The 12,342-nt window shown below is 34.8% G+C and overlaps 1 protein-coding gene across 1 annotated transcript; it reads left to right on the top strand.

Moving 5' to 3' along the window:
* Positions 1 to 203: 203 nt before the first annotated feature.
* RH39 lies at positions 204 to 10,323 on the top strand. The gene is made up of 9 exons (XM_068646479.2): positions 204 to 788; positions 2,277 to 2,372; positions 2,445 to 2,633; positions 2,717 to 2,857; positions 3,071 to 3,211; positions 6,831 to 6,973; positions 8,859 to 8,988; positions 9,089 to 9,137; positions 9,635 to 10,323. The coding sequence occupies exons 1-9, from the start codon at positions 255 to 257 to the stop codon at positions 10,117 to 10,119; spliced, it is 1,908 nt and encodes a 635-aa protein (XP_068502580.1). The 5' UTR covers positions 204 to 254; the 3' UTR covers positions 10,120 to 10,323.
* Positions 10,324 to 12,342: the final 2,019 nt, after the last annotated feature.

Genomic DNA, 12,342 nt, shown 5'->3' with positions numbered 1-12,342 from the left:
TTGTTCTTTAATGTCATAAATAATTACATCAAAACAACATTGTTTTACTCACTATTTAAAAAACTATATAAAATTGAAAATAATCAATTTTCTTTCCATCCCTTCTAACATAAATTTTGAAACAATTTTTTTATATAAAATTTATAAATTAAATATATCTTCTCCCTAATTTTAATTTAAAATTTTAAAATATCTGATGCAGCTTTTGTTTGGCTTGCAAAATTATCTTGATCCTGCAACCACTCTTATCAACAATGCTTCTGAAAGCACCTCTCTGTTATGTCACCCTAAAGCCTCCACACTTTGCATCGATGGCGGGAGCTACAGGAAGAACCATCTTCACCTTCTTCATCTCTTCCTCTTCTTCTTATTCTTCCTTCACGCGCTTCCTCGCCAAGCGCGTCCCACTCCGCAAACCCCTCCCCCTTTCCCCCCGCCTCCGCCCCCTCTGCTCCGCCGCTGCTGCGCCGGAAACTGCCGACGCGAAGCATTCTTTACTCCTCCAGAGGCTCCGGGCGCGACACCTCAGGGATGCTGCGAGAGTCTCCCCCGAACCGAGGAAGAAGGCCAGGGTCGCCGCCGTGGCGGAGAAGGAGAAGGTGATTGCGACTTTCGAGGAGTTGGGAGTGAGTGAGGAAGTTATGGAGGTGGTTAGGGAAATGGGGATTGAAGTACCAACTGAGATACAGGGAATTGGCATCCCCGCCGTTTTGGAAGAGAAGAGTGTCGTTTTGGGGTCGCATACTGGCTCTGGCAAAACCCTCGCCTACTTGCTTCCTCTTGTTCAGGTGTTGTTCTACATTCGTTTTGAAAATGGAAAATTCTCAATATGCTTTGTGAGCTAAGTTCATCTCCAATACAAGAGTGTTATTTATTTTAAGTGGATTCTACTCTGTGTCATATTTTAAGTTCATCCCCTTGGAATTTTTGTTCCAATGCAATCCCACATTTCAATAATTATTGTTTATAATTTAACTGTTCAAAACTTAAAACCATTTTTTTGTATTCTTGTGCACTAAGGACTTATTAATACCAAGGTCTTCAATTCCATTTCATGTCACATTAGCTTGTTCCAATAAGGTGTCTTATAAGACCCATATTTGAAGCTTATGACATTGGCTATGAACTCTGCATTGAAGAACTTCCAAAATATTTTCAGATAGTAACCTGTCCATGTTGTACACATAAGAGTATTAGACGCACCAATGCTCATAGGTAAATTTTAGGCTAAACGAGCGTTTTGGTTCACGAGTGTGTGACAATTCAGTCCCAGAGAGAAAGAAAGTTCTGATCTTGTCCCCAATGTGGAAAAAGTTCGACAATTACATCCTTTTGTATAATTTAAAAACAAAATGGTTTTTGAATTTTACTATTTAATGTCAAATTCGTTGTCAAAAATATAACTAATATAACTAAGTATCAAATTGGTTCTTAAATATTCCAGCTTAATGATGAAATGGTCATGCAAAACTTAATTACTTTCAGGTACTAAATAATAATTTTTGGTCTTTTAGGGACTAAATTGTCATCGATTTACACATTTAAGAATCAAAATTGTCATTGATGTACATATTCAAGGACCAAAATAATCATTTATACTAAAATTGATATGGATGTATTTTTAATTTTAATTTTTTAAACTTTTAAGAGTTTTCAAGGTATAATATTTTATCTAGTGTAATATTACTATGAGGAATATTGATCCTAGGAGCATGTTTGGCTGCCTTTTAATAATTTCAGAAAAATAATTAAAATTTATTGAATTTAAAAATAAAAGTAGAAGGACTGTAAAAAATGTAGTGAAGATGAGTAGTTATGTTAGAAAGCAACTTCCATTTTCATGAGAATGTGATACACTTCTTTGACCATGAGAATAAGAAGTGAGACAAATGTTTTATTTTCTTGGTAATCAACAGGAATAAACATATGCGGGATTGGTTTTAGCAAAACTTGTATGAAACATGAGTATATGCTATTAGTTTGCTTAAAAAATTAGCCACTCTTTGGATACCTTGTAATGAGAATAGGTTATTCTCTAGTTCACTATTTGTTTCAGCTATTCCTTAGTTCAATGCTTTTACCAAACATGAGAATATGTTGGTCCGTAGTTCACTCTCTTGAGAAGAAATTTTAATACCTTGAAAAAACACAATTTTAGAGTGAATAATGTTTGCACCTGCTTGTCTTGGAATGTTATTTAGCTTTAGCTGAGGCAAACTTGTCTAGGCATCTACTGTGGCAGCTGAGACACTGTTAATTTGTTGATGTACCTGTAGTTGCTACGACGGGATGAACAATTGAATGGAATACTGTTGAAGCCTAGGCGTCCACGAGCGGTTGTGCTGTGTCCCACAAGGGAGTTATCTGAGCAGGTAAAATGCATTTAACTTGTATAGATCACTCCTATTAAGTTGGATTACGTTAATATGAAGTGGGCTTTATAGGTTTTTCGAGTTGCAAAATCGATAAGCCATCATGCACGATTTAGGTGTACCATGGTAAGTGGTGGTGGCCGGATTAGGCCTCAGGAGGATTCCCTTAACAACCCCATTGATATGGTAGTTGGTACCCCTGGCAGGGTTCTTCAGCATATTGAAGAGGGAAACATGGTCTATGGTGACATCAAATACTTGGTGAGTATCTCATAATTGACCGTTTTTAATAGACAACAATGAGTGTAAGCTTCACTTACCCATGGTGGTCTTTGCTTTTGCAGGTATTAGATGAGGCAGACACAATGTTTGATCGGGGTTTTGGTCCTGATATACGCAAGTTTCTAGGCCCATTAAATAGTCGTGCTTCAAAACCTGATGGCCTAGGTTTTCAGACTATCTTGGTAACTGCAACCATGACAAAGGTGTGTGTGCACCATAATCTTGTTGGCTACATGCAAATAAAATACTAATAGTTTAGGATATTATTCATGAAATGTGAGCCCTTATAGTGTAGTCCGATGGTCCTTTTTCACTTTTCTGAATTCTGGACAATCCCTTTTATATTTAAGTGCAATGCATTTTCCATGATCAATTTTGACAATGAACTTCAGTATTGGTTTCTTTGAGTCTTTCAGGCTGTGCAAAAGCTGATTGATGAAGAGTTTCAAGGCATTGTTCATTTGCGCACATCAACATTGCATAAAAAGATTATTTCTGCTCGTCATGATTTTATTAAACTTTCAGGTTCTGAGAACAAGCTTGAAGCATTACTGCAGGTATAATTTTATATTTTGGCATGTTTGACATATGTCAACCAATGGTTGATATTTTTTAGTTTGTGTTGGGATGTGTAATCAAGTGGCACCAAGTCTGTTTGTGATTATTTGGTCCTGCCATTGTCTCACCCAGGCTGCTTTTCTTTCACTTTAGCTAATGAGATACAAGTCTAGGCTGTTGTTGTTTTGAGTTAGGATGTGATGATACCAACTGACTGGAAAAAATGATAATTATGTTTCGTTTTCTTATGATGCCAGTTTTATCACAGATTTTCTGCCATATATGCCTTAGTAACTATTGGAAAAATAACAGCTTGAAATTTAATAATAGAGGCAATATGTGTACACAAACTACTGGTGATTGTATTAATTACCATCCTAATTGCAACTTTAAAAGAGTAGTTCATGACTTCTTTGCATAAAATGACTTTACACAGATTGTTGTGAACTAACTACTCTAAAAACTTAATCTGTTATGTGAAGATGCATGAATGATTTATCTATTGGGCTTAACATGTGAATAATGCACAGGGCCACATACTTTGTTATGAAGTCAACTTTCTCTTAGAATACTAGGAGTAGCAAGTATTAAAGGAAAAGAAAGAATAGGGTAAATCCCTTATTTATGAACACATAGAGTTATGTTTATATAGAAAAAAAAACATATGGATTAAGCCCATTACATAAATATGAAATATTTAACAATATCTATAATATCTCATAATATCTAATAATATATAATTATATCTAATAATATCTAATAATATCTAACACTCCCCCTCAAGTTGGTGTATATAGATCGTATGTACCTAGATTGTTACAAATGTAATCACGGGTTAGTAAAAATATCAGCTAATTGATTAACAAACTCAGTCTTGATATCACCTGATATAATCTTTTCTCGAATGAAATGACAATCAATCTCGATATGTTTGGTCCTTTCATGATAAACTGGATTTGAGCTAATATGAAGAGCAGCCTGATTATCACATATAAGTGTCATTTGAGTGACCTCTCCAAATTGCAATATTTAAGTAACTGTTTTAAGCCAAATAAGCTCACAAGTAGCCAAGGCCATAGCTCTATATCATGCTTCTGCACTAGATCTCGCCACAACATTGTGTTTCTTGCTCTTCCAAGAGATCAAGTTATCACCAATGGAGACACAATAACCGAAAGTTGATCTTTTATCAGATGGAGATCTTGCCCAATCAACATCTGAATAACAAACGACGTTAGTATCCAGGAGAGCCTTTAATGTACTTCAGTATACGACTGACTGCATTCCAATGATCTTCACATGGAGAATTAAGAAAATGACTCACCATACTGTCTGCAATGGAAATATCAAGACGAGTAACAGTGAGATAGTTCAATTTTCCAACTAATCTACTGTACTTCTCAGGATCTGAAAGAGGCTCCCCCTGATTGGGTAGAAGTTTGACATTGGGATCCATGGGAGTATCAACAAATTTCGAATTCATCAACACAATTTCCTCCAAAATATTCAATGCATATTTTCTTTGAGAGATAACAATACCTGTATTGGATTGTGCTACCTCTGGTCTGAAAGTGTTGTAAATGTCTTGTTTTACTTGTGAGTTGCCATGGTGATCACCGTCTGTAAAAACAATGTCATCAACATATACTACAAGATATACCATGTGAAGTCATAAATTTTTTAAAAGAATGAGAAAGATACGTTCTTTATCACTGCGAAAAATCGAATGGAAATTCCAAATTGATTTTTAATTTCATTGTAAAATATTTGAAATATAGAAAACAACTCAGAATTTAGAAACACCCAAGTACATCTTGAATAATCATCAATAAAAGTAACAAAATACTGAAATCCTAAATTAGACTTAATACGACTTGGTTCCCAAATGTTAGAGTGAACTAAGGCGAAAGGAGATGAAGTACGTTGTGAGACACTACTAGGAAAAGAACTACGAATGTGTTTTCCTAACTGACACGACTCACAATAAACTAGATACATTAGACAAACTTGGAACAAGCTATTGCATCTTGGCAAGACTAGGATGACCCAACTGAGCATGAATGAGAGATGGAGAATCCATAATCACACCAACATGTGCAGTGATCTGTAGTTGATAAAATCCACGAGACTCACATCCGGTGCCAATCATCTATCTCACATTCCTGTCCTGTAAACAAACAAAATATTTGGTAAAAGAAATAACACAATCAAGGGAACGATTGTACCCTGTTTCTTAGCTTGAAACTATTTTACTTATTGTTTCTTAGCCTAGTACTGACTTGATCATCGGAGTGCAATCAACAGGTAGGGCCCTCACTGTGTCAACGGAGTCCCTCACGAGCACCAGAAGTGAACGCAGGAACCATCGTGGATAGGAGGAGCCACCGCCTGCCTTTGAAGTCAACGACGACCGAGTCAACCGGCGAGAACAACTATAAATATATATTATAACACTATAAATATATATTATAACACTATAAATATATATTATAACACTATAAATATATATTGTAATATTATTAGTAACTCTTACGAGTCGAGTTACGATTCTCGAGTTACGATCTTTTATCTCCTTTCCGATCCTCTTACGAGTTACGAGTTTGACTACATTGATCCTAATACCATGTCATGAGCCAACTATTTTCAAAAGTTTAAGCTTAATAGGCAAGGGCACATGAATGGTTTTATTATATTATATCTGTACATAACAACTAACTAATTAAGATATTATCTGATGATCCACAACAAAACATAAAAACTTCTTAAAAATAGGAGAAAATTGCAATATTTGGTGCATATTGCATGTTCTAAGCGCTTGGCTATGCAAAAGGTGAGATATGACCCTAAATTTGTAATGCTTTCTGTTTCTGATCTATTGTTGTATGTGTTTTCACTGAGAACTTTAACACATTCAATATTTTAATATTGCATTGTTTCATTTTTATTTGTGTTCCTACTTATGGTAAGGTTTCTCTTTGGCAAGGGTGTTCAAATTATGATGTTTAGTGTTTAGGCTATTTTACAAGCAAAATGCAATATTTTTCTTCAGATGAGGAAACATCTACTTTTTTACAGTTTTTCTTTTATTTTTTGTTCACATTCAACATGTTTATCAGCTTTTGGTGTTTTGTAAATAAAGCTATGGTGCATGTTTTTCAAATAATAGACTTTGAGCTGTCAAACTGAATCACAATCTGTTAGTCAACCTAGCCCAGCATAGGTTTTAGTTGGGTTGGGTTGGTGAAAAATTGGCTCACCAAGACCCTGGATCAGTTTGGCCAAGTTTGCTTAGCTCATGTCTCACCCAATTCCTCACCCAATTCAACCCATGGTGAACTATGTTGGGGTGTTTCCTTTTTAATTTTGTACTTGTTCAGAATTTGAATTGTTTTATGTTTGAAATTTCAGTAATTGTTGTTTTAAACTGTACTTTGGTTTTAAACTTGAATTTCGGCTAATTATTGTTTTATGCGAACCGGTTGGGTGACTCACTTTTTGACTAACCTGTTTGGAAGGCCAACCCTACTGAGTTTGGTTGTCATTATCACTGTAGTTGGCTTGGGTGTTTTCGTGATTTATTGGGTTTTCATTATATCTTTTCTGATCACGTGATGATAGGTACTAGAACCAAGCCTTGCAAAGGGTAATAGGGTGATGGTTTTCTGCAATACATTGGATTCTAGTCGTGCTGTGGATCATTTTCTTAGTGAAAATCAGATTTCTAGTGTGAACTACCATGGGGAGGTACCAGCAGAGCAAAGGTAATATGCTATAGTGAGATTCTTATATACTTCTCCTTCTTTATTTTGTTATGGTGCTGAATTAAACTGCCCAGAAATAGGCACACTGTAACTGTTGAATTTGACTCTAAACTTTAAAATGAGGAGATATGTAAAGTGAAAGGGTGTATCTAATGTTGATTTGGACTGGGTTAAGTTTACAAGGTAGGTGCCGTATTTCAAATTAGTGGGTGCATCTCCTTACTTTATTGCAAATTAGGTGCATCTTCTCACTTGAAATCCAATCCATGGAAGAGAGGTAATAAAGTGAAAAATGTAAAATATATTTTACCAATGAGGCTTACAATAACTATGCTACAATGTGCTGACTTCATGCCTATTTTTATACTAAAACTTCGATGATCAGAAGCAACAACACCCTCTGCTTTGGGGACACCAAATAACTGCTAAATTAACCAAGATTTTACTCATCACATAACAATAAATACTTCTGAAGACTTCCTCAACTTGTTATAAATAAACCCACTTGATCAAATTCATATCAAAACTAAACATGAATTCTTGCAAAACTTGTGATGGGTTTCAAATACAATGACATAAATTAAAATGTCATTAAAGAAGATGGGCACTGCTTAGACAACTCATTGACCTTATACACTAGGCAGCTAGAGTGATGCAAAACAAAAGCTAGACAACCTTTCTGGAAAGAGTTGTGTCAGTTTCTGTAAGAAAGGGACAGACTGAACTACTGTAAGGGTGCACTACCAAAGTTTAATTCTGAAGATCACCATGAGGAACATGTTTAGAATCCAAAAATTGGCTATAGCTTGAAATTCAAATTGGCTTTGACATGGTCGCAGGAAGTGGAGAACAGCTTTTCCAACTTTCAGAAACTCTCTCAATATGTGTACTTTATCTTGTTTAGGCCCTGATATTGATTAGTCTTCATTTTTAGTCATGAGCTTCAAAGCCATTAATTGTTTGGTATGAGCTCTGAAAGGTTGAAGATAGGTGAAATGAGGACTTTAAAATTTTGAGGTAAGACAGTTTACTGTGTTCTTACATGAATAATTTATTTTGGCAGTGCCATATATTTGAATGATAGGCATGTGAAATGTGACATGTAGACTTTGTTTGAATAAATTTATTTTCAAGTACTTGTAGAAAAAAAAGGAAAAATGAATTAAGTTTCTTGTACAATCTAAAATCAGCTTATACACTTAGCTTTTATAGTCCATTTTTTTTTAATTTATTTTCTCCAAAAACTAAGGACATATATTAATTTTAACTTATGAAGAAACTCAGTGTATTTTATCTTCTAAGTTTGCTCTTGTTGAATTGTTTATGAGAGGTTTTACCAAGCAAGACCATAAAACTTAATTAGTTGGGGGAAAAAGCAATCTTTTGTCCATAAGCAATGCGAGTGTGGTCTAACTTGCTTTGACCTGCTTATCCGTGTAATTCCTGCCCTTCTGAATATGTTATCTATTTTTTTATGCCCAGTGTAAACAACATCAAGGTTTAAGATGTAATAATTTTGAATAACTTTCACTTTAGCATAATAGTGACTTCTCTGATACTCATGTCGAAAACTATTGAATTGAACTTACGTATCTGTAACTCTTAAAACTTACTTAAACGCATGTTGGTGCTGACATTGCATCTCTTGCTTGCTCATAAGAGTGAATACTTGCTCACAAATGGTGCTTGAATAGCTTTTCACGTGTGAAGAATTAATGACCAAAGAAAATGGAGGAAGAATGAGCCAAATAATAAATGGAATTTGTGTACAATAAAATTGAATATGGTAGCTTTTGAGCCTATGATGCCATTTGAATCAGTGCTTCTCTGATGCTCTGTTTCCTATCATGCCCGCTTATTTATATTGCTTTTCTCTTGAATTCAGGGTTGAAAATCTCAGAAAGTTTAAGAGTGATGGTGATGATTGTCCTACATTGGTTTGCACGGACCTGGCTGCTAGGGGTCTAGACTTGGATGTAGATCATGTTGTCATGTTTGACTTCCCCTTGAATTCTGTGAGCATAATATCAATTAATTTATATAGTTTCCTTCTTTCTGCCTTCCCTCTTTCGATATTAATTGGCTATGAACTATTCTTTTTCCTTTCTATTTTAGATTGACTACCTTCATCGCACAGGTAGAACGGCTCGCATGGGTGCAAAAGGTAACAAATTCTTATATGATTTAATTTAATCACTTTATCTCAATTGATAATTGTGATATTTATTCTACAAGCAGTATTTTTTGCCTTAGTATTTAGTAAAATTAGAAGCTGCAGTCAATGTTCCTAGCTTGCACATACACTTTGCCATCAAATTTTCACCTAAGTTATAGTCACTTTGAAATTGCTTCTAAATTACAAGATAACAAAATGGATTACTGTGTATGTGATTTAAATATCCGCATGCAGCATTTCTAACTGCAGAATATTTTGGTCATTATGTACCAAAACAAAAGAGGAAAAGAAAGAAAGAAAAAGATCTTGATGTGTATCATGTTGGGTTATACTGGGTTTCTTCTATTTGTTATACCAGATCCATGCTGCCTTATTATGTCTTAGTCATCATAACTAGATTACAGTTGTACATTAGACATTGCATTATGTCTGTTACAAATTTGTAGCTGTATTTAGAAGATCTAAAATGCTCTTTTCTCTTGCAGGGAAGGTAACAAGTTTAGTTGCTAGAAAGGACTTGGACTTGGCCAGCAAAATAGAGGAAGCAATAAGGAAGAATGAGAGTTTGGAGGCTATCACAAAAGAAAGTGTTAGAAGGGACATTCCAATAACCCAAATCACAGAGCAGAAGGGAAAGGGTAGAAAAATGGTTCAAGTTTCAAAAGTGAAGGGCAAATTTGGTAGTCGTGCCAGTTCTGGGAATAATGGATCAGGTATAAAATCTGGTAAAGGGTCACCAGTGAAATCTATGAAAAAAGGGATTAACGTTTCAAAATCTGGAAAATCTTCTAGTACAAGTAGCACCATCAGAAAAGTTTCTTCAGAAAAGAGACAAACAAGTAAAGTGGTCCTCAGTAAAGGTTATTCAGAGAAGAGGAAAACAAGTAAAGCGGTGGGTGCCACCAAATCTACAAATTCTAAACTCAACGTTGTGGGGTTTCGGGGGAAAATTTCATCTTCAAATAACTAAGGTTCGGTTCGGTGAAGTGGATTGTGCGCCATTCCTATAGGGAGTAGATGACTCTCAATTTTGCGTACTAGATAAGAATATTTTATTAGTTACCAATTATGTAGTAAAATTATTATAACTAGAGGAAGTACAGGTGCACATCTGTCCACTCTTTTTTATGATAAAAAGAAATATTATTTTTTCATAATAAATATTAAAATAAAAGTATTACTGAATTTTAAAAAAATAATTATAAAATAAATTTTGTTATAACTTTTTTATTAAAGATAACTAATTAAATTTAAAAAGTAGTTACAAAACTTGAAACTTAAAATAATAAAATAAATTTGTACTGGCCAGACCTCAGACATTGACATTGGACATCGGTGGTCTGGTCGCGATAATGGGTCACGTAAGCGGGGTCTGAGAAATAGTAATGAGTTGACACCTAGATATAAGAAAGACCTAAATCACGGGAGGGTTCATGCATATGGTGTGTATTGTACGTTCAGGTCTAACACAAGTAAGTATTCCTTGGAGGCGTCAAGGCGCATGAGCGCTAGGGTTTCCAGGGAAAGTTGAATGCATGACACGTGAATAATTAGGGCACCTATAGAACAGATGGCCCCACAACGTTGGTGCACGAGTTGGTACCCTGGCGGCCATACTATTAAGATTTTGCATTCCAGAAGAGGAAAGTCCTGTGTGACGATTGCGCTAAGATTGTGCAACACGCAACATGATGTCTTCCTAGTAACCCTAATTCCACTTGAGGAAAGGTTCTCGTGAGACAAGGAAGTTAACCTAAAAACAACCTATAAAAGGGAGTTGAGATCTCTGGTGAAGGTACGCCGTTTCTAAGACTGAAACTGTTTTACATATTGTTTCTTAGTCCAGTGTTGACTTGATCGTCGGAGTGCAATCAACAGGTACGGCCCTCTCCGTTTCAACGGAGTCGCTCTCTATCCAGAAGTGAGCGCAGGAACCAGCATAGATAGGAGGAGCCACCGCTTACCTTTGAAGTCAATGCAGCTAAGTTAACTGGCAAGAACAAAATTATATTAAAAGATTGATAATAAATTATAATAGTATTTTTGTAATAAATTATAATACTATTTTTGTAATAAATTATATTATAAAACTAATAGCTATTGTTTTTGTTGTCAAATTAAAACAATTTCAGTATAGACCTATCTAATATTAGAAAGATGGTAGTATAATTGTGATTAGATGACTTCAAGTTGTCTCCAACGAATCTAATAGTGAAATCAGTAAATCATTGTTTAGAATCTATTTGTAGGTAAGAAAAGTTAGTAATAACAATAAAAAAAAAGGATTGAGATTGTTTAACATCGAATATAAAAGAAATTAAAATAACAAATAAAGAGTTGTTGATCACCAAGTTCTTATACCATTTAGTTTTTCGCAAGTTCTCTAAAGATTAGTCATTTTTCAATCCTCAAATAGAGTTAAACTAGATTGAATATGCATCAATCTGATTCAACTAAAGCTCACTAGTAAAACACGTGTCTACTGGTTTGATTAGTACCCACTTTGTTCCACGCATATACTCCATGAGAATGCTTATGTCCTCTCTCTTGAATCATGTGTTTAAGAAATTAATTAGAATAATGCGAACTAACTAAAAAAAGCAATGTTTAAGACAAGGGAGACAGTCAATCATGGGTTCAATTACAACTTCTCAAGAAACTAGTGAGATTAAAATATTAAAAACTGTTATAGAGAATTGAAAAAAGAAACTTTTATTGATTAAAACCCTAGAACTCAATGGGAAATTACAAAGGAATCAACCAAAAAGGCTTAAAAAGATATTGGTCTTCCTTGTGTGTTTCCCTGGATCTCCTTAAATAGGCATGGTCCATGCAACCTCTTCCACATTTGATGTTGGAGGCACCACTTTTAACAGAGAAGATAATGGAGAAAATGATGGAGAAAATGATGGAGAAGATCATGGAGAAAGTAGTGGAGAAGATCCAACTCCTACTTAGGTGAATAAATCTCTCATATTTTGGTGGAGAAATATCTTCAACTTTGCATAAAATCCTTTCAAACATGCATAGTACTTGTATTAGATGCTTTAGATGTTTGCTAGAGAAAAAATAAATATTAAAGAATTTTTATTTTAAATCAAACCAAGTAAACTCCCAAGAAAGAGAAGTTAGTCACAAATGGACAAACTTAAATACCAAGTCTGTCATAGTCATGTTGAACAAGGTGCTTTGA

Source organism: Phaseolus vulgaris, chromosome 4, assembly GCF_051622355.1.
Source record: "Phaseolus vulgaris cultivar YP4 chromosome 4, ASM5162235v1, whole genome shotgun sequence".
In the NCBI taxonomy this organism is placed as follows: Eukaryota; Viridiplantae; Streptophyta; class Magnoliopsida; order Fabales; family Fabaceae; genus Phaseolus; species Phaseolus vulgaris.
The sequence above is the reverse complement of the archived record's forward strand: the minus strand, read 5'-3'. Positions and strand labels throughout refer to the sequence as shown.